We start from the raw sequence: 25,858 nt of genomic DNA, 5'->3' as shown, positions 1-25,858 counted from the left end.
AAATTAACTCTTTTATTCGCTGCTGAGATTAATGAAGGCCATTTTGTAAAATACAATTCATTATTCACCCAGAGCTACGAAATTACATATTCTAAACAGAAAAAATGTCTCTTCAAACATTTTTTCCCAGCTTTAAACTAGAAAACGAAAATTTTATCTTTCAAGACTTTTTTCAACCAAGAAAATTGTATTTTTTTCCAAAGTTTTTTTTACTTTTTAAACCCAGAAAATTTCTATCTTTCCAAACTTCTAGCTTCTCTAAACTAATTTTTAGAATTTCTTTCCTCTGTAAACTAATTTTTGAGAAAAGTATTTATTCCTTCCTCTTTAAACTAATTTTTAAAAAAAGAAGTTCGAAAGTTTCAAAAAAATGAGAGAGAGAGAGAGAAGATGAGAGAAGAAACGAAAGGGGAACTGAAAAATCTATACGAGGAAGACAAAAGAAAATTCTCGAATGACGAAAGTCGTGTAAAATATGCAATCAATCGGCTCGTGTAAGTCTAGAGGCCATTGCCAAAAGTGAAAACGAGTAAATTGTGCAAGTGGCTTGCAAAAATATTGCACAGCCATAATTCGAAGAAAAAATGAATCACAATCAGAATAAGGAAGAAACGGGAATGCCAAAAACATTTAAATTTCTTTTTCCCTTATTTTCAGACAGAATTTACATTTTTTTTACCCTAATTCTTAAACAAATCAAAGGAAGATAAATTATTAAAAAACAACATTTTTAGAAGCAAAAAATTGAATATTCTATATACCTATTTTAAAAATAAAATTTTTGTTGCAAATTTCCATCGATTATTTTCAAAATATTTCATTAAAATTCTTTAGCAAAAAATTCAATTACTTTTTCATAGAGTTTTAGAGAATTTAAATTATTTCAAAAAAATTTAATTATTTTTAATATAATTTTAGGAAAATTTAATGATTTTTAATATTATTTCTGGAAATTTAGATTCTTTCTAAAAACTTCAATTATTTTTAAAAGTATTTTAGGAATTTTCAATTTTTTTCAAAATTTTAATTATTTTTAATATATTTTTAGGAAAATTTAATGATTTTTAATATTATTTCTGGAAACTTCGATTCTTTCCAAAAACTTCAATTATTTTTAAAAGTACTTTAGGAATTTTCAATTTTTTCCAAAATTTCATTTATTTTTAATATAATTTCAGGAAAATTGAATGATTTTTAATATTATTTCAGGAAATTTCAAATTTCAATTCTTTCGAAAACTTTAATTATTTTTAAAAGTATTTTAAGAGTTTTCATTTTTTTTCAAAATTTCAATTATTTTGAATAGAATTTTAGTAAATTTCAATTGTTTCAAAATGTTTTAGAATTTTAAATAAAATTGATCAAAAAATCAAAATATAATTTTAAATTACAATTTTTAAAAATTAAGCAATTAATAAAAATTGTTTCAAAATTACATTAAAATTTCACAGAAACCTAAAATTTTTTAGAATTTCAAAATAAAAGTAATAAAAAATTCCATAATTTGAAAAAATAAATATTTAATTATAATTGCATTATCATTATATTCTTTTTACAAATAAATACTAATTTCTGGACAGCAATTGAAATTTCCAAAAATTCTCAATTATTTCTGAACATTGCAACTGCATTAAATTATTTTGAAAATTTTTCAATTACCTATTTGTTTATAGAAATTTAAAATATCTTTAAAAAAGTGAATTAAAATTTCTCAGAAAACTAATTTTTTCGGAATTTTATATAAAATTTTCTTAAAATTCAATTTTCTTTATTTTTTTTTGTCTAATTTAATTTTCCCTGACCTGTGGCAATTCTGAAGAAATTATTTAGAATAATATTTACGAAATTTCGTTAAATCTCAAAATCAGAATTAATTGAAAATAACTAATTGTTAAAAAGTTAAAATTTTGTCTAATTTTTTCCTTTAACAGTTAGTAAAAAAATAATTAATTATATAAAGAAAATAACTGATTAGTAAATGACTAATAATTAGTAAATAAATAATTATTAGTAATAATAATAAATAACTGGGACTAATCGACTTTTTTCACATTTTTCAATTACTTTTTGACTTAAATTTTAAATAGCAGAAATCTTTTTATTTGTAAACTATTTATTATTATGTACTATTTATTATTATTTATAACTATTTATTATTATTTATAATAATCTTCATATTTCATTATTTTATTAATTCTGTCTGTCCACACTTAGAAGTTAGTTGTTGTGTATGCTTTTTTTTCATTAAAAAATATTGTTTGATAAATCAAAAATATGCAAGTATTTTTTCATGATTGATAATAAAATAATATTTGAAATATTTAAAATTTTGTAAAAGAAACATTATATATTCCCGTTTCTTAATATTTTTCTAGAAAATTCTCAATTTTCATAAGGAAATAATTTGCACCATTTCTATGGATTTCTTAATTATAATTGCTTTAATAAAACTCAGTTTCTTAAAATAAAAGGGAAAAAATGTTTAAAAATTCTATTTGTCAATTACAAATTTTAATTGAAAATGAAATTGAAACTTTTTAAATTATTAAAAAATAAAGGAAAAAAATTTACTCAAAAAAATGTTCTGTTACATTTATTTAAGAATTTCTTTTCAAAAACTCGAAAACATCAATAACTTCTTTTTTAAATAAATATTTAATTATTATTATTTTTCCATAGGAATTAGAATTCTTCAAAAGATTCGAATTCAAACCATTTTGAAATTCAACAAACTTATAAAAAATTGTTATAAAACATGAAGAAATCGAGTCTTCGACTCGGATCAATCGATATCTTCATGTTTTATAATAATTAAAAAATAATAAAGAAAAGTAAATTTTTAAATAAATAATAATCAAACCGATTATTCGATTCATTTAAGTATTTTTTTGCATTCGAAATTAATTATTATGATTAAAAATTATTTTTCTGTCTTATTGTAAATATAAAAAAAACTATGTTCTATCGTCAGTTATTCGCTCAAATGTAGTATTTTTTATTTATATCGACAAAAATGTTAAAAAAAAACAAAAGAAATAATTATTTTGGTGTCTCATTGCAAATAAAAAAACGGCAAATAAAGTAATTTTCATAAAAATATTTTGTTACATTCTACACTCAATTCTAATAAACCCCATTAACGGTTTGCCATTTTTTTTACAATTTGTACAATTTCATGCCTCTTTTTTGTCGTTTTGTCTAAAATTTCATGAGACTTTTTCGGAAAATGAAACTTGGAAAATTTGTTTGATTAACGGCTCGAATATTGAATGTTTGAAATCTCTCGAGGTGAAGCACGAGATAGGGACAATAGAAAATCAGCGGCAACCGGTGCCAAGGACGGGCAGTTCTCGGACGTTTCGTAACTCGTGAAAGTCTGCACAAGGGACACTGACCTCACCCTCCTCCATTCCAAACCAAATGCTGTGCCTCCTTCTTCCTTATACTGCGGCTTATGCCAGAGAACGTCCCACGGCCGACGATGATGATGACGACGACGATGACGACGATGACGACGATGATCACTGTACACAGACCTTTAGTATCTCTCCTTCTTTTCTTTTCTTTTTTCAACAGAAAGAAAACTTTCCCCAAATGAATCCAGAAAAATCTTCTTCCTTATATGTTTCATGTAACAACGTGTATCATGAAATCGTGATTCGACCTCAAAGTTTCAGGAAAGTTCGAAAGGTCAGAGAAAGGTTCTAATCCAAGCTCTCAACAGAAACACTTTCATTTCTCCCAGACGAATATTGTGTGTTTATAATTGTTTTGTTTTTGTTATTTTTTTTCTAAACTTTTTTTATTATTACTTTTCTAAATTTTTTTTTGTTATTCAAATAAAAATTTTCTTTGTTTCAATAAAATTCTTTTTTTTATTTGAAAAAATTTATTGGAAAATATTTATTTAAAAAAATTTATTTGAAACAAGTAAATTTTATTTAACAGTCACTATTTTGCTATTCATTAAATGATGTGCTAATTGAGACGGATTTTTTTATTGCAGGTTGTGCATTTACGGCAGAGGCTGGATAACGCAGTTAGTAGTTCGAGGGATCGGGCATTTCCTTTGGATGCCACTCTCGCTATGATACAAACCCTAATAGACTGCGACGAGTTCCAAGATATCGCTACGATAAGGGTTAGTATAATTTTCCAATTATATTATTTATTTTCTAATTTTTTTTTTTACTTTAAAAAAATATTTTTAATATAAAAAGTAGTTTAAGGTAAAAAATATTTTAATGTAAAAAAAGTAAAAAGTTTAGTGTAAAAAAAAAGTGCTCATTATTGCTCTAGGGCAATAAAGTACCCATTATCAGACTTCGCACTCGATAATTAATTTTTAAAAAGTAGGAAAAAGTAACTTCATGCAACAAATTTTATTATTCATGAAAAAATTTAAATATTTATCAAAATAATTTAATTCTTGCGAAGAATTTTATAAAAATTTTTAAATAATTGATTTCTTTCGACTAATTTTATGCAAATTCTAATTTAAATAATTGAATTCCTGAGAAATGTTTCTTATTCATGAAAAGAATTGAATTCTTACGAAGATTTTTACAAAAAAATTTTTTGAATAATTGAATTTTGTTTGGAAATTTTATGAAAATAGTAGATATTAAAAATCATTGCATTGCGAAAAGTTTTTAAAAATAAATAAATTTTACAAAGAATTCAATTAAAATTTTTGACATAATTCAATTTTTGACAACGACTTTATTAGAATTTTTGAAAAATTATTGAATTTCAAAGAAGAAAATTAATACTTTTAAAAATAATTAAATTCTTGTGATGAATATTGATTGTCATTTATGAAAATAATTGAATTTTGCAAAGAATTTTATTAAAATGACTCAATATAATTGAATTCACGGTAATAATAATAATTATAATAATAATAATAATTATAATAATAATATATTATAATATTAATATATTATTATATTATTATATATTATAATTATAATATATATTATAATATATATATATTATATATATTATATATTATTATATTATATATTATAATTATTATATTATTATTTTCTCGGTAATAATTTTGTTATTTATCGACATAATTGAATTCTTTCGAAGAATTATTTATGCGTAAATAATAAATTGAACTCTTGGGAAAAATTTAATTAAAATTAAAAAGAATAATTGAATTATTTAAAAAAAAATTTAATTAAAATTGTAGGTATTTAAAATAATTGATTTTTTTCGAACCATTTTATTAAACTATTTGGAAATAATTATATTCCTGTGAAAAATTCTAATATTTTTCTAAATAGTTGGATTCTTCCAAAGAATTTTAAAAAATTTTTTAAACAATTGATTTTTTCGAGGAATTGAAATTAAATTTTTAAGAATAATTATACTTTTTGATCAATTCCTATAAAATTGTATTAAAAACAATTGAAATCCTGCGTTAAATTTTATTATTATTGAAAATAATTGAATAGTTGCTAAGAATTTTATTAAAATTTTCAAAAATATTTGAATTCGTGAAAAGAATTTTTTTTTGTTAAAAATAATTGAATTACTGCAAAAAATTTTATTACAATCTTTAAAAAGAATTGAATTTTTGTGAAAAATTTTTTTAGTTTTGAAAATAATTGAATTCTTTATAAAAGAATTTAATTAAAATGTCTCAAAATAATTGAATTATCTGGAATAATTTTGTTATTTATCGAAATAATTGAATTCTTTCAAAGAATTTTAAACAAACATGTTTTTAAATAATTGATTGTTTCGAGGAATTGAAATTAAATTTTTAAGAATTTCATTAAAATTTTTCAAAAATAATTGAATTTGTGAGAAAAATGATATTATTTATCAAAATAATTAAATTATTGCGAAAAAGTTTATTAAAATGTTTAAAAAAAATGTATTTCTGTGAAAAATTTTGTTATTTTTGAAAATAACTGAATCCTTTATATAAGAATTTTATAAACATTGATTTTTCGACGAGTTTTATTATTTATGAAAATAATTGAATTCTTGCTTAGAATTTTATCAAAAATTTTTTTTAAAAATTAAATTTCCATGGAAAATGTTATTAGTGAAAATATTTGAATTATTAGTGAAGAATTGTATAAAAATTTTGTTAAATAATTGAATTTTTCGATATTTTTTTTTTAAAATGCTATTCTAAATTAATTGAATTCCTGTGTAAATATTATTATTTATGAAATTAATTGAAATTAGGATGAATTTTATCAATTTTTATTTAAATAATTAAATTCTTTTGCGAAACTTTATGAAAATACTAGATAATTGAAAATAATTGAATTTCGAATATTTTTTTGAAAATAATTAAATCGTTTTAAAGAATTTGATTATAATTTTTGAGAATAGTTTTTTGATTTCTAGTATTAGCAAATTTAAACTAGTGGAAATTCTCAAAAAGAAAAATACAGAAATAGAAACTTTTAGTGGTTGAAATTTAAAAAAAAAAGTATCCAAATAGTAGCATAATGTTAAAAAATTAGTAAATAGTAGGTTTTAGTAGGTGAGTGCGAAGCTTGCATTATTACCCTAGGGCAATAAAGTGTACTTTATTGTACTATTAATTTGCATGAATAAAATAAAATTTATTGATCGCTTCTCTAGAACTTGGACGAGCTGCTGGACCATAAATCAGACTTAAGTAAGAAGCTGTGTCAGATAGGAGACAGCATAGTGTACAAGTTGGTGCAATGGACCAAAAGGTTACCCTTCTACCTTGAGCTACCGGTAGATGTCCACACGTGGCTACTCACTCACAAGTGGCATGAACTTCTGGTGCTCACCACGTCGGCTTATCAGGCCATGCACGGTCAGCATCGAGTTTCCAACGCTGGTAACGATGGAACCGGAACTGATTTTATGCAAGAGGTGAGCTAAAGGCCTCAATTTTTTTTTTTAATTGTAGGTCTCCCCGGGGGACATAAAATGAGAGTATTTTCAGACCGATTCATAAAGTTTAACTATATTTTTTTTGCATTTTTCATTTTGTAAAAAAACGTTTTTTGGCCATAACTTAAAAAAAATGTTAGGACACCTATAAATGTTTTTCTTCAGTTTTGTAGAGTTTTTTCAGACGCATCTTTTGAGCCTTCATTGAACATTTTTCGTCTATATTAGCCAGAGATATTAAAGTTTTAAAAATCTAAATTTTTCGAAAATAACACTTTTTTGAAAATTTTGTTAAAATATAAAAGTAACTTTAAAAGTATCATTACCAACATGTAGAGTATTAAAAAACGCTTCGATTGACCTATTTTCGAACCTGATTCGGTCAAAAATTATCAAATTATTGATATTTGAAAAATCAAAAATTGTGGAAAATATCATTTTTTCAACATTCTTGTTTATTAACTTATGTGTAATTGTTAAACTATTATAACCATCTTATAGAATATATAAAAACATATTTTTTGGACCAAGATTTAATGATTTTTAACTCTTTTATAAAAATTAATTCTTATATTTTATTACTGTACGAACAGAATTTTTAATTTTCTTATGCAAAATTATTATTTTTTTTTTTTGTGGTTCAGGTTTCGAACAATATGTACACGTTACAAACGTGTCTCTCGACCATGATGGGCCGAGAAATAACCATGGAACAATTGAGGCAAGATGTGGGACTCATGGTGGAAAAAATCACATACGTCACGCACATGTTTAGGAGGGTGAAGCTGCGAATGGAGGAATATGTTTGTTTAAAAGTCATCGCGATGCTCTCGCAAGGTGAGAATTTCATTATAATGGAAAATTTCTCACAATTTGTAAAAATAATTATATAATAATAATAATAATAATAATAATAATTTTATTATTTATCTTAACTTTTGATTCGCTTTTTTGTCTCAATTTAAAATCTGCATGAAAACTGTTATATTAAATCGTAATTTTATTTATAATTAGAAAAAGAAAATAAAATAATTCGCCGATTATTTTTTACAGCACAAGGTGCTACGGTGGAATTGGAGCAAATTCAAGAGCGGTACGTCAATTGTTTGAAAAGTTTCCTCGAACACAGCGCACCGAATCAACCTGGCCGCTTCCAGGACCTTATTATCAGATTGCCAGAGGTAAATGTCTTTCAATTTTTCTTTCTTTTTTACTTGAAAAAAAAATTAATTCTGCCCTCCTGGCAATTTATAATTACGTATTTATTTAAATTCATTTCGTTTGATTATTTTCCCTAACTTTTAAACGCTTAAATCAAACAATAAAATTTTAATTTACCAGGGTGGTCACTTTTTTCATAAAAAAAAATTCCCGGTCCATCCAAGATCATGAATTTTTTTTCCCGGTCATAAAGAATAATTCTGAAAATAAACAATTCCATGAAAGATTGAAAGAAATATCTGATTTTTAGACAAAACTTTGACTTTTTTCCAAAGCCTAAAAATATTTGAGTTTATACTAAAAATAATTGAAACTCCGAAATATGTTTATAATACATTTTTTTTAATATCTTTAATTTTTTGAACAAATAAATAAAATAAAAATATAATCAAATAGTCTAATAAAATAAATAAATTGTAAAATCATTTGGAACTTAAATAGATTTTTTGAAATAAGTATTTAATTATTATTATTTTTCCATAGGAAGATTTCAAAAAAAAGTTTCAAATCGTTTAAAATCGAATAATTTTTAAGAATTCATAATTGCTATACTGTTACTTATTAAAAATTATTTTAAAAATTTCAATTCAATTATTTTCGAAAATTTTTAATTAAAATATTTATAAAATTCACTTGTTTACAAGACAATTTCATGAAATTTTGAATAATTTGAAAGTTTTCGAATTAAATATTATACATTTAAAAATTTAACTAATTTGAAAAAAAATGTGAATACAAATGTTTTAAAAAACTAACTTATTCAGAATTTTTAATTAAAATCTTTTACAATTCAACTTCTTTAAAACTTTAATTTGAAAGTTTTTAAAATTCAAAAATTCAACTTATAATCTATATTAATATTAATAATATCAATTTAATATTCTAAAATATAAAAATAGTTGCTTATGAGTAATTGTAAAAAGACGAATTGATATTAATGCAAAATACGGTTTTTTATAAATATTTATTTTCTAAGAAATAAAGTTTCATTTATTTTTATTTTTTATTTACTTTATTTATTATTTAAAAATTAATTTTTATAAATTTCGTATCACTTTTGTTCTAATTAGTTCAAATTTTTAATAATTCAAATTTGTTTTGTTAAAATATTGTTGCAAAAAAAAAAAATTTTAAATTGATTTATTTTTCACTATTTTATACGATGTGAAATTTTTTTTCTTTCTAATTTTTTCGACGAATTTAATTAAAATTATATTTTGCTTAATTATTGTTAAAAATAGAAAGAATTTAAAATTAAATTTAATATACGTTCTTTTTTTTAAGCGGCCACCCTGAATTGATTCAATTTTAATTCATTTTAAATTTTATTGTAAAATTATTTTTTTGCATTTTTGTAAAAATTAATGATTTACCAAATAAATATTTAATTTACTTTAATTTTCGTTTATGGTCAATAGTAATTACTATTGAATTAATACTAATAGTAATTAATTCCTTCACAAATAATTATTAAATTAGTAAATTACTATTTACTGATTAAAACTAATTCATTTTGAAAATTTAAAAAAAAAATTAAAATTCGTTCACTGGAAGTAACAAAAAAATCTACTTTTATCTTTTTGTGATATCCAGGGTGCCACAAAAATTTTATTTTCTCCCCTGATTTCCGTTCTTCTTTCATCGATTATTTTCAAATAATTCAACAAAATTCTTTTTAAAAAAATTAAATACTTTTAATAGAATTTTAAAAAATTTCCATTATTCAAATAATTTTATTAATTTTATAAATTTTAATTATTATAAAAATTCAATTATTTAAAGAAATTTCACTTACTTATTCATAAAAACTCAAGTATCTATAAAAAATTAAATTTAAATTTCACAAAAGTCTGAAATTTTTCGGAACTTTATATAAATAAAAGTATTTAAAACTTAAATAATTGAAATTTTCAAAAATTCTAGTTCAAAACTTTCTGAAATTTAGTTATTTCTGAAAATTGCAACTGCTTTTAACGGTAAATAGTTTCTCGGTTAATTGTAGAATTAATAACTTTATGAAAGTTATTCTAGAATTTAATTATTTAAAATAAAATTTTAATATTAATATTTTAATAAGAATAAATTTAATTATTTACAGAAATAACAAAAAAAATCAAGGTATTGTTTTATAATTAATTGTGAATTAAAATAAGTATTTTATGTTGTGACACTTTACAAATTTTAATTATTCTCCAATTATTAAATTAAAATTATTAAAAAATTCAATTTTAATTAAATTTTAGGAAATTTCAATTATTTTAAAAATTTTCAATAATTACTTATTTATAGATCGATTGTGAAACTTTGTAAATTTTAATTTTTTTCCAATTATTAAATTAAAATTATTAAAAAATTCAATTTTAATTAAATTTGAGATATTTCCAATTATTTTAAAAATGTTCAATTACTTGTTTATGGAAATTCAAATATATTTTAAAGAAAGTGAATTAAAATTTTTTAGAAAACTAATTTTTTCCGGAATTTTATATAAAATTATCAAAAAATTAAATAATTTAATTTGTAGATTTTTTTCTGAATAGTTTAACTTTCTAAATAAATATACATAATTAGTGTCAATTTTTTCACAGAAATTGTAATTTTAAAAAATTGTAGTTTGAAGACCTTTTGCGAAAGTTAATAGAATATATAATATAATAATACTGAAAATTGCAACTGTCTTTAATTAAAATCTTTTCTAAGTTAATTTTAATTATAATAATTAATAACTTTAAGAAATTTATTCTAGAATTTGATTCTTTGAAAGAAATTAATTTAATTTCTTAAAATAAAAATTATTTGCAGAAATAACGAAAACTCAAGGTACTCTTTGTAAATTGTTACAATTATTTACCTACTTGTAATATTAGATTTTCTTAAAATCGCTTTCGAAATTGTTTAACTTTAATTACTTTTATTTGAAGTTTGCAAAAGTAGCATTAAATTAAAAAATTCTTTAAATTTTCCAGCATTTTCAATCTTTTTAAAATTTTGAGTTTAAATCTATTAAAAATTTCTCAAAAATCTAATTTTTCAGAATTTTAAATAAAACTTTACGAAACTTGAGTTTAAAAAAAAATTTAAGTTTAAATCTTTTTAAAATTTTGAGTTTGAATCTCTTTCAATTTTGCCGAATTTTTAATAAAACTTTTCGAAAAACTTGAGCTTGAAAAAATTTTAAGTTTAAATCTTCTTAAAATTTTGAGTTTGAATTTCTTTAAAATTTTTATTTAGAAAAAATCTTGTTGGAAAGAAAAATTTTGATTGTAATTCTTTAGAAAATAATCCCCCCCCCCCCTCTAACTTTCCTGACTTGTGGCAACCCAGATATCGAAATTTTCCAAATTTCTTTCTCAAATTTCTAATTCTATTTTAATTTTTAAAAATGAATTTAAAAAAAAAATTCCACAGCACTAACAATTTGATTATCATTTTAAAGGTTCAATCGGCCGCAACACTGCTGCTCGAAAGCAAAATGTTCTACGTTCCTTTTCTACTCAATTCAGCAACTCAAAGATAGTAAATAAAAAAATTGAAAAACGAAGCTGACTACCAACACCTGTATACATATATAAATAGACGAGACGAAAGAAAAAAATTGGTAGTTAAACAAACAAACCTTCTACTCACGTGCATGAAACGGAGGAAAGAATTTGTTTGTGTATGTATAATAACTATAATATATATAAATATATAAATAATATAAATGTGTGTGTTCGTTGCGTTGTACAAAAAAAAAAAGAAACAAGTTTTTTGAAAGAAGAGAGAAGACTTACAATTAGAGTTGAAGTTATTCGGTCAAAAGAATTTTACCGAAAGCAGAATATGATAATAAAAAAAAAACCGAGACGGCGAGAGTGAAAGAGAAGCCAGAGAGAAAGAATAAATAAATGAGAAAAAAAAGAGAGAAAGCGTTATATTAAAATAAATAAGAAAAAAAAAAAAAAAAAAAAAATGAAATCAATTGAGGACTGAACTTTTTTATCGAAACTAAAAGACTATATTAATAATATATATTTCTGTACGCAGTCGCGCAACTACGTCATTGTGTGTTCACATTGCATAATCTGATCGACGATAAGACTCTTGTACGCACGCTCATCATAAATCACACACCAATCCACCATTAATTACCGCTGCGAGAAATCAACAGCTATTTAGAAGAAAACAAAGAAACAAAAAAAAAAATCTATCACGATTTTAGCATTAAAAGTCTATCAGCTCTTCAATGTCAACGTCCGACGCGCAATTATTGCAAAAAAAACGACAGCTTACCATTGTGCATTTCTACGATTTTGCCCTGACGTTTTTCGAATCCTTCTCGACGCTCATCGACGTCTCAACGTGATTCTCATTATAAAACTGTTACTACTACTACACTTTTACCACTACTATTAAACTAGTACGATTACTAAATATCCACCAGTTACCACTACTGCAATTGTCACAACGACAGTCGTTAAAACTCGTTACCGTAAAACAAAAAAAAAATAAAGAAAAATAATGCAAAAAAAAAAATGATAAAAAAATAAATAGAAAAAACTTAAAATAATAGAACGCTGAGAGCATCAGAGAGGAGCATCAAATATGTTTTATCAAGATTTTTGATTAGGAGAATATTTTTTTTTTTTGAAAATAATGGTCAATAGCCCCTCGACTTCGATATTTATAAAAAATAATTTTTTTTTTAACTAAAAAGAATTCTATTCTATTCTTTGAGTAAAGTGTCTTTAAAGGATAATCTGCTTTAAAGGAGAAGATGAGAATTAATTCTATTAGCATACCTTTTCGTTTGAGATTGACTGAGATTGAAATTCATTGATAGTAATTTCTACTAATTTTTTGTAGTAAAATTCACTAACTAAAAGGGAAACTAATTCCCTTTCAGAAAATTAAAAAAAAAACTAATTCTCTTTAAGAAAAAGGTTTACTTATTCAAATTTAGAGTTTATTTGAAAAAAATCTTTCTATTCTCTCCAGATTTGTTATAATTATTTGAATTTATAAACTAAATTTCAGTTTATTTGAATCATTCGAAGTTATCAAATTGAACTTGCATTTATAAATATATCTTGAAAAGTTAAATTATTTTTTCAAATTTAATTACTTTTTTTTAATTTAATTAAAAATATTCAAACTCAGCTATAATTTTGTTAATTTAATCACAATTTTGTTTAAACTATTTAAAAATATTTACAAAATTGAAAATAATGAATAAAAAAAAATAAATTTTTTTTTTTTTGTCGAATTAGAAGAAAAAATGTTTTTGTAGCCAAATTTTGATAGTATTTCCTTTAAAAAATTCTTTAGAAATTTTTTTATCAATTGGTTTCATAAGAAAAATTTTCACTTTCTGCGTGAAAAGTTTTCTTTAAATTAATCGTTGAATTACGCGTTGTGAACTTCAATTAAACAAGTATATAAATTTAGTTACAATTTTTCAAATTAAATTACAATTTTTTCAATTTATTTTCAATATTTTTAATTTAATTGAAAAAATGCTCAATATAATTGAAATTTTTTCGACTTAATTAAAAAAATTTGTAACATAATTGAAATTACTTAATTGAATTTCGAGTTTTTAATACAAAATGTTGACAAAATGTTTGTTTTGTCAAAACGTTCATAATTAATTAATTTATAAATTAAAAAAATTTAATTTTAATTTTGTTAATTTAATTATTGAAAATGATTGGAATTTAATTTCAATTTTGTTTTTTCAATTATTATTGTCTAAGATTTAATTTCAATTTTGACGATTCAAATAAAAATTTTCTACGTGCAATTCAATTGTTCTACTTTAATTAAAAATTAATTAAAATTTAATTTCAATTTTTTGATTCGGCTGAAAATGTTTTAAACTTAATTTCAATTTCTTTACTTAGAGTTAAAAATGTTTTATATTAAATTAAATCATTTTTAACTTTGTTTACAATTTTTTTTATTTAATGTCAATTTTCTGAATTGAATTGAAAATATTTTACATTTAATTTTAGTTTTCTGAATTTAATTTAGAAATATTTGAAATTAAATTTCAATTTTCCGAAATTAATTGAAAATATTTTACATTTAATTTTAGTTTTCTGAATTTAATTTAGAAATATTTGAAATTAAATTTCAATTTTCCGAAATGAATTGAAAATATTTTACATTCAATTTTAATTTTCTGAATTGAATTAAAAATATTTAAAATTAAATTTCAATTTTCGTAATTGTATTAAAAATATTTGAAATTAGGTTTCAATTTTCTGAATTAAATTAAAATTTATTTGAAATTTAATTTCAATTTTCTGAATTTATTTGAAAATATTTTCAATTTAATTCCAATTTCGCAAATTGGGTTAAAAATGTTTTAAATTTAATAATTTTTAATTAAATTAAATTTTTTTCTAATTTAAATGCATTAAAAAAATAATTTTAATTGGATTTTTGATAACAACAGATTGGAGAAAATAGAAAGTAAACAAATCACTGGAAATTCAAAAGCTTTTTGCAGAGAATAAAAAATTATAAAAGACAAAGTAAATAGAAACTTAGAACTTTACATAAGTAATTCCAAAGTTCAATTACAAAATTTTGTGCTTGTACTTAAAATTTAATAGTTAAATTAATCATTTTTGTTATTTTCTAAATTTTTCATCTGAAATGAAAAGGTATGCAATTTTTTTTAATATCGAGCCTATTTTAACTTTCGTTGTAAAGTTGAACATTTTTTTAAATACATTTCAAACATTTCTTATTTACTTTCAATTACAACTTTTCAACTTTTATTTATTTTCTAATAAATGAAAAAAATTAACTCTCTAATTTTTTTGAAATTTAATTAAAGTTTAATTCATAATTTCAAAAAATTAAACATTCTAATTAAATTTCTATTTCTAAGTAATAAAAATTCAATTTATGATTTAATACAATTGAAATTCAATTTATAGTCCAAAGTAATTCAAATTCAATTTGTAATTAGTAATTACAAATAATTAAAATTTAATTTATAATTCAAAATAATTGAAATTCAATTTATTATAAAAATTAATTAAAATCCAATTTATATAATAAAAAATAATTGAATTTCAATTTACTAATTTTCAAAAATTCAAAAAAAATTTAATTTCTAATTTTCAAAAATTAAATAAACATTCAATTTATAATTTTAAAAAAAGTTAACTAAATAACTTCTCAATTAAATAATTGTATAAATTAAATTAAATTTCAATTCATTTTGTAATTTTTAATATTCTACAAATTGAAAGTAAACAATACTGCAGAAATGTATCAAAAAAAAGTAAAAGAAAGAAAATATTAAAAACCTCGAGATTCTCTTTCCCTTCACCAACAATTATTACATCAAATACATTCCTACAATTCTAAAAATTTTAATTTAAAAAATAGATTAATTCACCTTCATTTCATTACAATATTAAAATGTTTCAAAAAATGAAAAGAATTATTTATTTAATTATTTAATTAGTCATTTAATTAATTATTTAATTAACTATTCAATTATTTACTTAATTATCTAGCTAACTAATGTGACTAATTAAATAATTTCTGAAAATTCATTGTATTTATAATTATATATTACATTAACAATAATTATCAATTGTTAATTTGAAAACAAAATGAAAAAAAAAATTCCAAATCCTTTTAATTTCAAAACGAGACAAATATTGACGTAATGAGAAGGAGAGGGGATTCTCGAAAAATGCGATCGGCTCAATTATTTAAGGTTCGAAGTATTTATAAGTGTAAAATATACCAGTGGCTGACGCTAGTTAAGAAAATTGTTCAATATAAATATAAATAAATATAAATATATATATTTTTTTCATATTTTTTTTTCTCAAAGTTGCTCCACGTAGATGTATGTATGTGTATACAACACCGACACCGAAACGGCATGATATTTCGTGAAACGAAATTTAAATTTTCATTTATTTCGTTACACGAGTTGAAATTTAATTTTTTTTATTGTCTTGCCTCCGTAGAATTTTATCGTAGTTATTACGAGTACGGTCAAATAATATTTAAATAAAATGGTGTGTGTGCTTGCCAACTTCCTCAGTCGAGGTTCTCGAAAAGAAAAAGAAAAAAAATTCAATATAGTACCTTGAAAAAGTGCAATTTTATTTATACAATGCATAATAACTTTATGAATAAATGATAATAATGATAATTATTATAATTGTAATTCTAATAATAATAATAATATTGCAAATAATATTAATATTGAGAAAATAATGTTAATATTGAAAATAATATTAATATTGAAAATTATTAATACTGAAAATAATATTAATATTAAAAATAATATTAATAATAATAATAATAATAATAATAATAATAATAATAATAATAATAAGAAAAAAGAAGAAGAAGAAGCTTTACTCCTTTGCACTTGATAAGTGGTGTTCAAAAATTCAGCATAATATTTAATAGCTTTATTTAACTATTTGTTTCTAATTTAATCGTTCTATTTAATTTTGTTATTTTTTTTGTTTGTTAAATTTCTTCATATTTTGTTATTTAATCTTTTAAAGTAATCGAATTAACAATTAAAACACCTAACACTTTATAATTCCATTTGTTTAATTATATAATAAAAAAAAGGAACAAAAAATTGAAAACTCGTAAATCTAAAAAACAAACAATTTGGACAAAATCAAATTTTAAACAAAAAATAAAATACTACTCTCTAGATATTTTATTTATAAAACTTGACTCACTTTCCTTTCGATAATAATGATTACAAAATTAATTATTAAATGTTTTAAACAAAGAAGTCAATAATAATTAATAAACTATCAATAACCAATAATCTAAATAAAGAAATTTTAAAGAAACAAAATTAATAATTAATAATTAATAATTAATAATTAAAAAGAAAAATTAAAAATTAGAAAATTTTAAATAAAAAAACTTAAGTTTTTAGATAAAGAAATTTATAGTTTAAGATTTTAAATAAAAATTATAAATTTCTAAACAAAAAGAATTCAAATTTTTAAAAAATAAAAATTAATAATGTAAATTTTTAACTAAAATAATAAAAATTAACAGTAAGCAATTTGATTTTCGATAGTAATAATATCTAATATTAATAACGCGGCCTTATTATTTTTCCGATGCTAATATTTTTCTATCTTTGAATAAAAAAAATAATATTTTTTAATAAAAAACAAAAAATATTTAAATTTTTAAAAAATTTCTTTTAATTAAATAAAATTAATATTAATTAATTTATTTATTACTAAGAGAAATGAATCAAATATTTCGCTATGTAAAATATCTAGAGAGTAAATATATTTTTAACGGAACAATTATAAGAAACAAAAAATTCTTGAAAAATTGATTAAAAAATTAGAATAAAAAAATTAAAAGAGGCACTCGAAAGAGGAAAACGGCCAAAGCACAACAAAAAAAAAAAAAACAAAAATCAATATTTGGAAATGTAAACAAAAAAAAAAAACCTTAGGCCTAACTAGCCCAAGGGATAAACTTGTCCATACTTATAAGACTTAACTACTGATGGATACTTCATACGGTAAATTTGTATATTATTTGTTTGATAAGAGAATGACGGCAGGGCTTTTTCGCCTGCATTCCCAGACACCTTCATTGCTCTTGTGTTCAATTAGATATTAGACAAGGTGACTTAAAAAATTATTATTATCTCGAAATATTTTTACTATTTTTCCCGATTTTTCTGTCTAAGTTGCAAAAAAAAAAAAAAAAAAATTAACAATTAAGTCGCGTTCACGTTTGTCAATTGTAATATTTATTATTATATAATGTATGTGACGCGCAATCTTTCGACGAAATTTTTTTTCTTTATCGATTTTTACTAATTTCTTTCCATCACCAATTTTTGCAATTTTCGCTAATTTTTACTCATTTTTTTTTTCGTTAGCAATTTTTTCTTCTTTCGTTAGCAATTATTGCTAATTTTTGTTTATATTATAAATATATATATAGTACATATTTGTTAAAAAAAAACTGCCTTTAGTATAATTATTGTGTTCAACTGTAGTTAACATTTTTGCTCACAATTTGTCTTCGGTTGAAATTCGCTTAAAACAACAACTGCCACCAAAAGAAAAAAAGTTCACGACTTCCGAACAAAAAAAAAAATTAGTAATTAATTAATTAATAGTTACAATACTTTTTTTTTTATTTTACACTTAATTTATTACCGAGAAGACTTAAAAAGCGAATTTCAACATTAAATTAAATTATTTTTTTTTTCCTTTTTGGCAACATTTTTATAATCTGTGTAATAATTGAGATAAATTTATACATAAATTTTTTTCCTCTCGAGGGAGAAAAAAAAACGTGAATATCAATGTGATGTATAAAAGAAAAAAAAATAGTAATACCGAACTTGATCGATGGCTACGAGTTTATATCGATTCGAATCAAGTCCAACTGTCTTGCATAAATGTGCATGTGTATAAATATATATAAAAATACTATATATTACTGATAAGCAAAAAAGAAAAAAAAATATTAATAATGTCATATTAAATGACGGTTGTCGGGGAATGCGGTGTGATGCCTCGCTGGGAAGGGCTTAAAGCGTTGGATCAGCAAGACTTAGGGCATTATACTACTACCAAGAGTATTATCGTGCCCAACCTTTAATATTTAAGTGCGAGTGAGAGAATAATGAATAAAAAAAAAAGAAAAAAAAATGTTTAAAGTTGTCACTGACTTTCGTTTCTGGATTAAAAACTTTGTACATATTATAATAATATTTGTTACCTTCTATAGTAACTAGTGCTAGTCTATACTTCCGTCTCATCATTTTCATGCAATATTATTTTTATATATTTAGAGAGAAAGAGAGAGAGAGAGAGAGAGAAAAAAAATGCTTACTTAAAGAAGCGTAATTTAAAATTTAAAGAAAAAAGCTTTTTAGGTAAAAAAAAAGTTTGTAGAGAAAAAAATTATTTTTTCTTGATATTTTTTGTATTTTTATAATATACACGCAATATTGGAACTATTGAATCGGACTCGAGTTATTTTATTTTCAACTAAACGAAAGGCAAATTAACAAAAACAAATTAAAAAATAAACATAACAGACAAATAAACAAATAAACAAATAAACCAATAAACAAATAAACAAATAAACAAATAAACAAATAAAACAAAAAACCATTCAAGAAAAAACCAAACAAAATTATAAACAAAAAAGCAAAAATAAAATCAAACAGAAATAAATAAAACAAAAAAGAAAGAAATTAAAAAAAAACACAGAACAAAAAATAAACAAGAAAAATTCCACCAAAAGAAACAAACAAGCAAGAAATAAACAAAATAATAAAGCAAACACTAAACAAACAAATAAAACAAAAGACAAAAGAAAACACAAATCAAAACAAATAATACAAAAAAAAACAAACAAAATAAAAAAGAAAACACTAAACAAACAAGCAAAAAACAAATAAAACAAAAGACAAATAAAATAAACACAAAACAAACAAAAAAAAACCAAGCAAAACAGAAAAACAAACAAACAAAAAACAAATATAATAAGGAAAAAAATGCAAAAACGAACAATAGAACAAAAAAAATATAGAAACAAAAAATTATCTGAAAAAAGTAAATAAACAAAAATTAAAACTAATTGAAAATTTTTATACACAGGAACTAAAAATAAAAAAAGTTAAAATTTACAAATTGGAAATTCCACTTAATAAAAATAATAATAAAATAATAATAATAATAATATTATTGTTTTTTAATAATTTATTATTATTATTATTATTATTTAGTATTATTTATTAATGATAATATTATTAATATTATTATTCATTTTCTAATATTAAAATTAATAGGTATCTTTTACAGTTATTAATACTATCAATTTTAATAACATTTTTTAAAATTAATAAATATTATTAATAAACAGTGAAAATAAATTTATCAACTTTTACTAATCTTTTTTGGAATAAAAATAATTTTCTCAATACTGAAAATACTCGAGCCCGATTCAAAAGATTTTATTGTTAATTTACAAAAAAAGATCTGAAACATAAAAATTTAGCGATGTATAATAGATTCAAAATAAGTTCGAATAAAAAAATGTGAAAAAATTTTAATTACGTGAAACGTAATTGAAAATTAAAATGAGGGTCCTTTTTTCTTTTTTTGATATTTGTATATAAATTATCGCAATTATCAAATATCAATTATCAATTATCAAATTATCAAATTATTAAATTATTAAATTATCAAATTATATTACCTAATTATGAATAATTATCGAATAATATTAATTATTGATAATTATCGAATAATATTTATTATTAATGATAATAAAAAAATATTAATTATTGTAAATTACGCCCATTTGATTTTTTTCGTATCAAATTTTTAAAGATAAGGCGAGGAATAGAAGAGTAAAGAAGAAAAAGAAAAGTAACAATCCAGAAACGATAGACAGTAAAAAAAAAACCGAGAGCCGCTGAAAATCGGCTATAATTTTTTCATGGAGTGAGTCAAAGTTACCAATTTTTACCTACGTTTAGAAAATATACTTTTTATTGTCTCGTTTTACCGTCGACTATTCCTTTTGTAATAATTGAGATTGGGCACCAATTGTGGGACGTTGCTGAGCTTAAAAAACAAACAAAAAAAAAATGAAATAAAAAAAAATAAAAAAATAAATCGAAAGCCAAGAGCGCACAACGAATCATGCGAATATCGATTACATTTTAAATCGTTCCAATTCGTTTTTTAAATAAAAAATAAATCAATTATTGTCAAAAGTTGTTTGAAAAAATATTTACAGTAAATTTTTTCCCAATATTTTTTCAAATATACTTTAAAAAAAAATGAAAGAAAAAAAAACAGAATAATAATGAAAAAAAAAAGTTTATAGAGATGTTTTTAAAAAAAAAAATATTTTATGAAGAATATTTTCAGACGAAAAAAATTATATATAGAGAGAAAAAAAAACACTCTGATATTTTCAGAAAAATTTGTATATTAAATTAATGAAATTAATAAAATTAATGAAATTAATTGGCAAAAAAAAATTAAATCTCGTGTAATAACGAGAAAATAATATAACGATAATCGGAAATTTTCGACAATTTTTTTTCTCAAGACTTATAATTAATGAAAAGAAAATTAAAAATACTATTGAAACAATTTTTAAAACAATTTTTAGAAAAATTTTTTCAATAGAAAAACAAATTTTCTCCAGACGCATTTTTTCTTCACAATGCATTTTTTCTTTTGCATTTTTTTCCACACTTAAAAAAAAAAGATGTACGCAGTATTAACAAGAAAAAGTTGAATTTTCCCTAAAAAAAAAACTATATTATTGTCTTGAAAGAAAATGTCACGTAAAAAAAAGGTAATAAATTTTATCAAGGTTGCGCGTCAGCTCCATGAAAAAAAAATGTACATAGTTTAAAAAAAATAAATAAATAATTTTCTAGGAGAGGCGCAACAACACTTGTTAAATTGAAAAATGTGCTTTGTATCGTTAAAACAAAACATTTTTCGATGAAAAAAAAAAAAAAAACAATAAGGGACTGAAATGTGGAAGTAAGTTGTGACGAATTATTTTATATTCGTCATTAAATGTATAAATTACAGGGTGGAAAAAAATAAATAAAAAAATTAATTGCGTGCAATCATGACGCACATGGCCATGGCCTACGATTTTTCCGTAAAAAAAAATAAGAAAGCCAGCAACATCCTACGACAGTGTGCGCGAGTCCCCTGTATTTTTATGAATAAATAAGATATTTTAAAAGAAAAGTAAATCTGAAGTCTGTTTGGAGATGCCTTTCATAGGGATTATAAATGTAGATAATATATTATACATAATGAACATAAATACACTATATATTATATATATATATATATATATAAATATAAATAGTAAGAATTAAATAGAATTATTATATATATGACAAAGAATAATATTATTACGAGTAAATAAAGTGAATAACGATTAATAAATATCTGATTAAATCAATTTTTCCCGTCCTTTTTTCAATTTTACAAAATTAATTTGCATTATTTTGAGTATTTTCATGCAAAAAAAATTTCTTACATTTTATTTTTTAATTATATATTTTTATACAAAATAACAAATTTTACGTACGGCCAGCGCGTAAAATGCGGTAAATAATTAAATTGAATTGAATTTAATTTAATTTAAAATGCAAATTACAAAAAAATTTATTTGTGAATATTAAATTCAATTTTTGGATAATTTTAGAAATAAAATTTAAAAAGATTCACTTATTAACTAATTGTTATTATTATTATTATTATTATTATTATTTTAATAAATAGCAAATTTCTTCGCCGAAATTCAATTATTTTTAAGAACAGTAAAATTCTTTTCTGGGATTCATTTTCATAAATAATAAAATTATTTCTAGGAATTCAATTTTTTCCATAAATAATAAAACTCATCGCAGAATTTCAATTATTTTTAATACAATATTTTAATTTAATTTTCTAAAAGAATTCAATTATTTTTAAAAATTCTATAAAATATCTGTCGAAGGAATTCAATTATTTAAAAATTTGTTGATAAAATTCTTAATAAGAATTCAATTCTATCTTATCTTGCTAAATAATAAATTTCTTCACCGAAATTCAATTATTTAAACACTTTTTTAAAAAGTCTCGTCAAGAGTTCAATTATTTTAATAAATAGAAAATTTCTTTGCCGAAGTTCAATTATTTTTAAAAATAGTAAAATTCTTTTCTGGGATTCATTTTCATAAATAATAAAATTATTTTTAGAAATTTAATTTTTTCCATAAATAATAAAACTCATCGCAGAATCTCAATTATTTTTAATACAATTTTAATTCAATTTTCTATAAGAATTCAATTATTTTTAAAAATTCTATAAAACATCTGTCGAAGGAATTCAATTATTTAAAAATTTTTTTAAAAAGTCTCGTCAAGATTTCAATCATTTTAATAAAAAGCTAAATTCTTATTCGAAATTCAGTTATTTTCAAAAATTTTAATAAAATTCCTTGCAAAACTTTAATTATTTCTATTTTTGACAATAATTTCAATTTTTGAATGAATTTAATTAGAAATTTTAATGAACTTTTTTTGAAAAAAAACTTTGATTTTTGAAAAATTTTAATAATTCAAATTCTTCTGAAATTAAATAAATTTTTAAATATATATTTAATTAATTATTAAAAATAATGGATTTATAGAAGAATTTTAGTTAAAAACACCAAGAAAATTGAATTTTGGAGAAATTACAAATGATTGCAGAAATTCAATTATTTTTAAAAGTAATAAATTCTTTGCAAAAATTCAATACAAAATTTAGCAAAAAAATTCAATTATTTTCAAAACTTTGATTAAAATTCTTCGCAGGAATTCAATTACTTTCATAAATATTGAAATGATTTGTAAGAATTCAATTATTTTTATAAATAATAAAATTTCTTTAATTGTTTTTAATAAAATTTTGTAGTGAAAAATTCAATTATTTTCAAAAATTGTAATAAAATTATGAGAATCAAAATTTTTACTTAAAATTATTTTAAAAAAGTACAATATTTTAAAAATTTTAAAGAAAATTTAAAAATTCTTTAAAAGAATTTAATTAGTTCCAATAATTCAATTCAAATTCAATTATTTTCAAAATTTAAACGAAATTACTTGAATGAATTCAGTAATTTTAAAAAATTGCAATAAATTTCTCAGAAAAATTCAATTATATCATAAAAATATCATTTCAATTTTTTCAAGCAATTACAAAATTATAATAAAAATGTTTTGAAAGAACTGAATTATTTAAATTTTTTTTTAAAAATTCTTCTAAAGAAATCAATTATTTTCGATGCAATTTTAATTCAATTTCAATCCGTTTCTCAGAAAAATCCAATTATTATTCTAAATAATAAAAATCTTTTGATTGAAATTAATTATTTTTAAAAATATTAATACAATTTTCCTAAAAATTCAATTATTTTTAAAATTTTGTAATATTCTTCAAAAAATTTCGATTATTAACTACTTTTGTATTAATATTAAAAATATTACAAAACATTACAAAAATATGTTAAATTTAAAAAATTATAATTTTACATTCAAAACAATTTAATTAATTTTTTTTACTATTCGAGATTTGGAACATTATTTCTATACAAATTACATTTTTAAATAAATTTTATTTTTTTACACAAATTATATTTTTGTATAAATTGCACTTTAATAAAAATTAAATTGTATATAATTAAATTTGATATAGATGAAAAAAGAAATATAAACTTAAAATATATTTACAAATCTTATGCAATTAATTACAAAAAACATAAAACAAGAAAAAAATTAATTTTTCGATTAAAAATCACAATATTATTGGGGTAAATGTAAGAATATTATAACAGTAAATTGTAACAAATATATATTATAAGTTTATAAATGTATAAATTTTACATAATACTTAAACACTTTAAATATAAGTACTTTCGTGCTTGAAAATTGAAAAAATAAATTAATTATCAATATAATTCATAGTATATTATTATAATTAGTATTGTAATAATTATAATTAATATTATTATAATTATTTATATAAAAAATAATTGTAATATAAATAATGTATATATAATAAAGTCAAAAAATGTTATATACATTACCTATTATTCTGTTTACATTATATTATTATAATTATAATACTATAAAAATAATTACGAATTATGAAAATAATTAATACAATTTTTTGCATGTATATTAGTAGAAAATAAAATATATTACAATAGTTTAACATTCCATTGCCCAGAGAAATATTTTATTAGAATCAAAATTACTTATCACTTTAATGACGACATAGAAAAATAAATATTTAACTTTCGAGACTAATAAAACTACTTCTCTGGCTGCATAAGGCGAGTGAGTCTTTTTTCAAAAAATTCTCTTTATAAAAAAAGTAACATTAATAAAATGATTAGCAAAAGCACAATATTTTTATAAAATATATATTTAAAAAAAATAATAATAGACTTCTTTTGGCACTTTCACAACGTTGAGAAAGGAACACAACAAGTTCGATAAAAATTAATTCGGAGTTAATAATTATAATTGTATAATAATCAATAATTATTAATATTATTAATTTATTATACAATTAATTTTAATTATTATTTTTATTGTATTCAATTAATTAATTAATTAAAATTCAATTAATATTGTAATTATAATTCGTTATATAAATATAATTAATCCAAATTGCAATTATTTAAATCTAATTTTCCTAATGTTTCGAAAGTTCAATTGAATTAAATTTATTTCTATTTAAATATTTTTCAAAATTACTGATACAAAAAAGAAAAATAATTAAAATTAAACATTTAGTCGGAAATGCAAATTTAAACTAATTTTTTTATAAAAAAAAAGAAAATACAAATTAAAAGAAGTTAAAAAACGTCGTTCATTTGAACTTTCGAAACTTTAGAAACATTTTTATAATTAATCGAATTTAATTTAATTTAATTTGGAAATTATTTGTATAAATATAATATTCCTAAAGTTTTGAACTTAATTTGCTTCTATTTAAATATTTTTTCAAAATTACTAATACAAAAAAGAAAAATAATTAAACTAAAAATTTATTTAAAAATCCAATTTTTAATATACAAAATAATTTTTTAAAAAATTAAAAGTAAAAAAATATCGTCGTTCATTTGAACGTTCGAAATTTTAGAAAGATTTTTACAATTAATCGAAATTGCAATTAT

At 20.5% G+C, this 25,858-nt stretch overlaps 1 protein-coding gene across 4 annotated transcripts in view; it reads left to right on the top strand.

The window, feature by feature from the left end:
• Positions 1–13,174, top strand: part of LOC122504669 (hormone receptor 4) — a 299,547-nt gene extending 286,373 nt beyond the window's left edge. For 3 of the 4 annotated variants that reach the window (XM_043615866.1, XM_043615865.1, XM_043615864.1), the window contains 5 exons: positions 4,007–4,141; positions 6,616–6,879; positions 7,545–7,737; positions 7,954–8,081; positions 11,558–13,174. In XM_043615866.1, the coding sequence (XP_043471801.1) occupies positions 4,007–4,141; positions 6,616–6,879; positions 7,545–7,737; positions 7,954–8,081; positions 11,558–11,638 (801 nt within the window). In that variant the 3' untranslated portion in view covers positions 11,639–13,174. The remainder of the gene's footprint in view (positions 1–4,006; positions 4,142–6,615; positions 6,880–7,544; positions 7,738–7,953; positions 8,082–11,557) is intronic. The other variant, XM_043615863.1, reaches the window with a different exon arrangement.
• The last annotated feature ends 12,684 nt before the right edge of the window (positions 13,175–25,858 follow it).

Source organism: Leptopilina heterotoma, unplaced genomic scaffold (genome assembly GCF_015476425.1).
Source record: "Leptopilina heterotoma isolate Lh14 unplaced genomic scaffold, ASM1547642v1 Lhet_31, whole genome shotgun sequence".
Classification (NCBI taxonomy): Eukaryota; Metazoa; Arthropoda; class Insecta; order Hymenoptera; family Figitidae; genus Leptopilina; species Leptopilina heterotoma.
The sequence above is the reverse complement of the archived record's forward strand: the minus strand, read 5'-3'. Positions and strand labels throughout refer to the sequence as shown.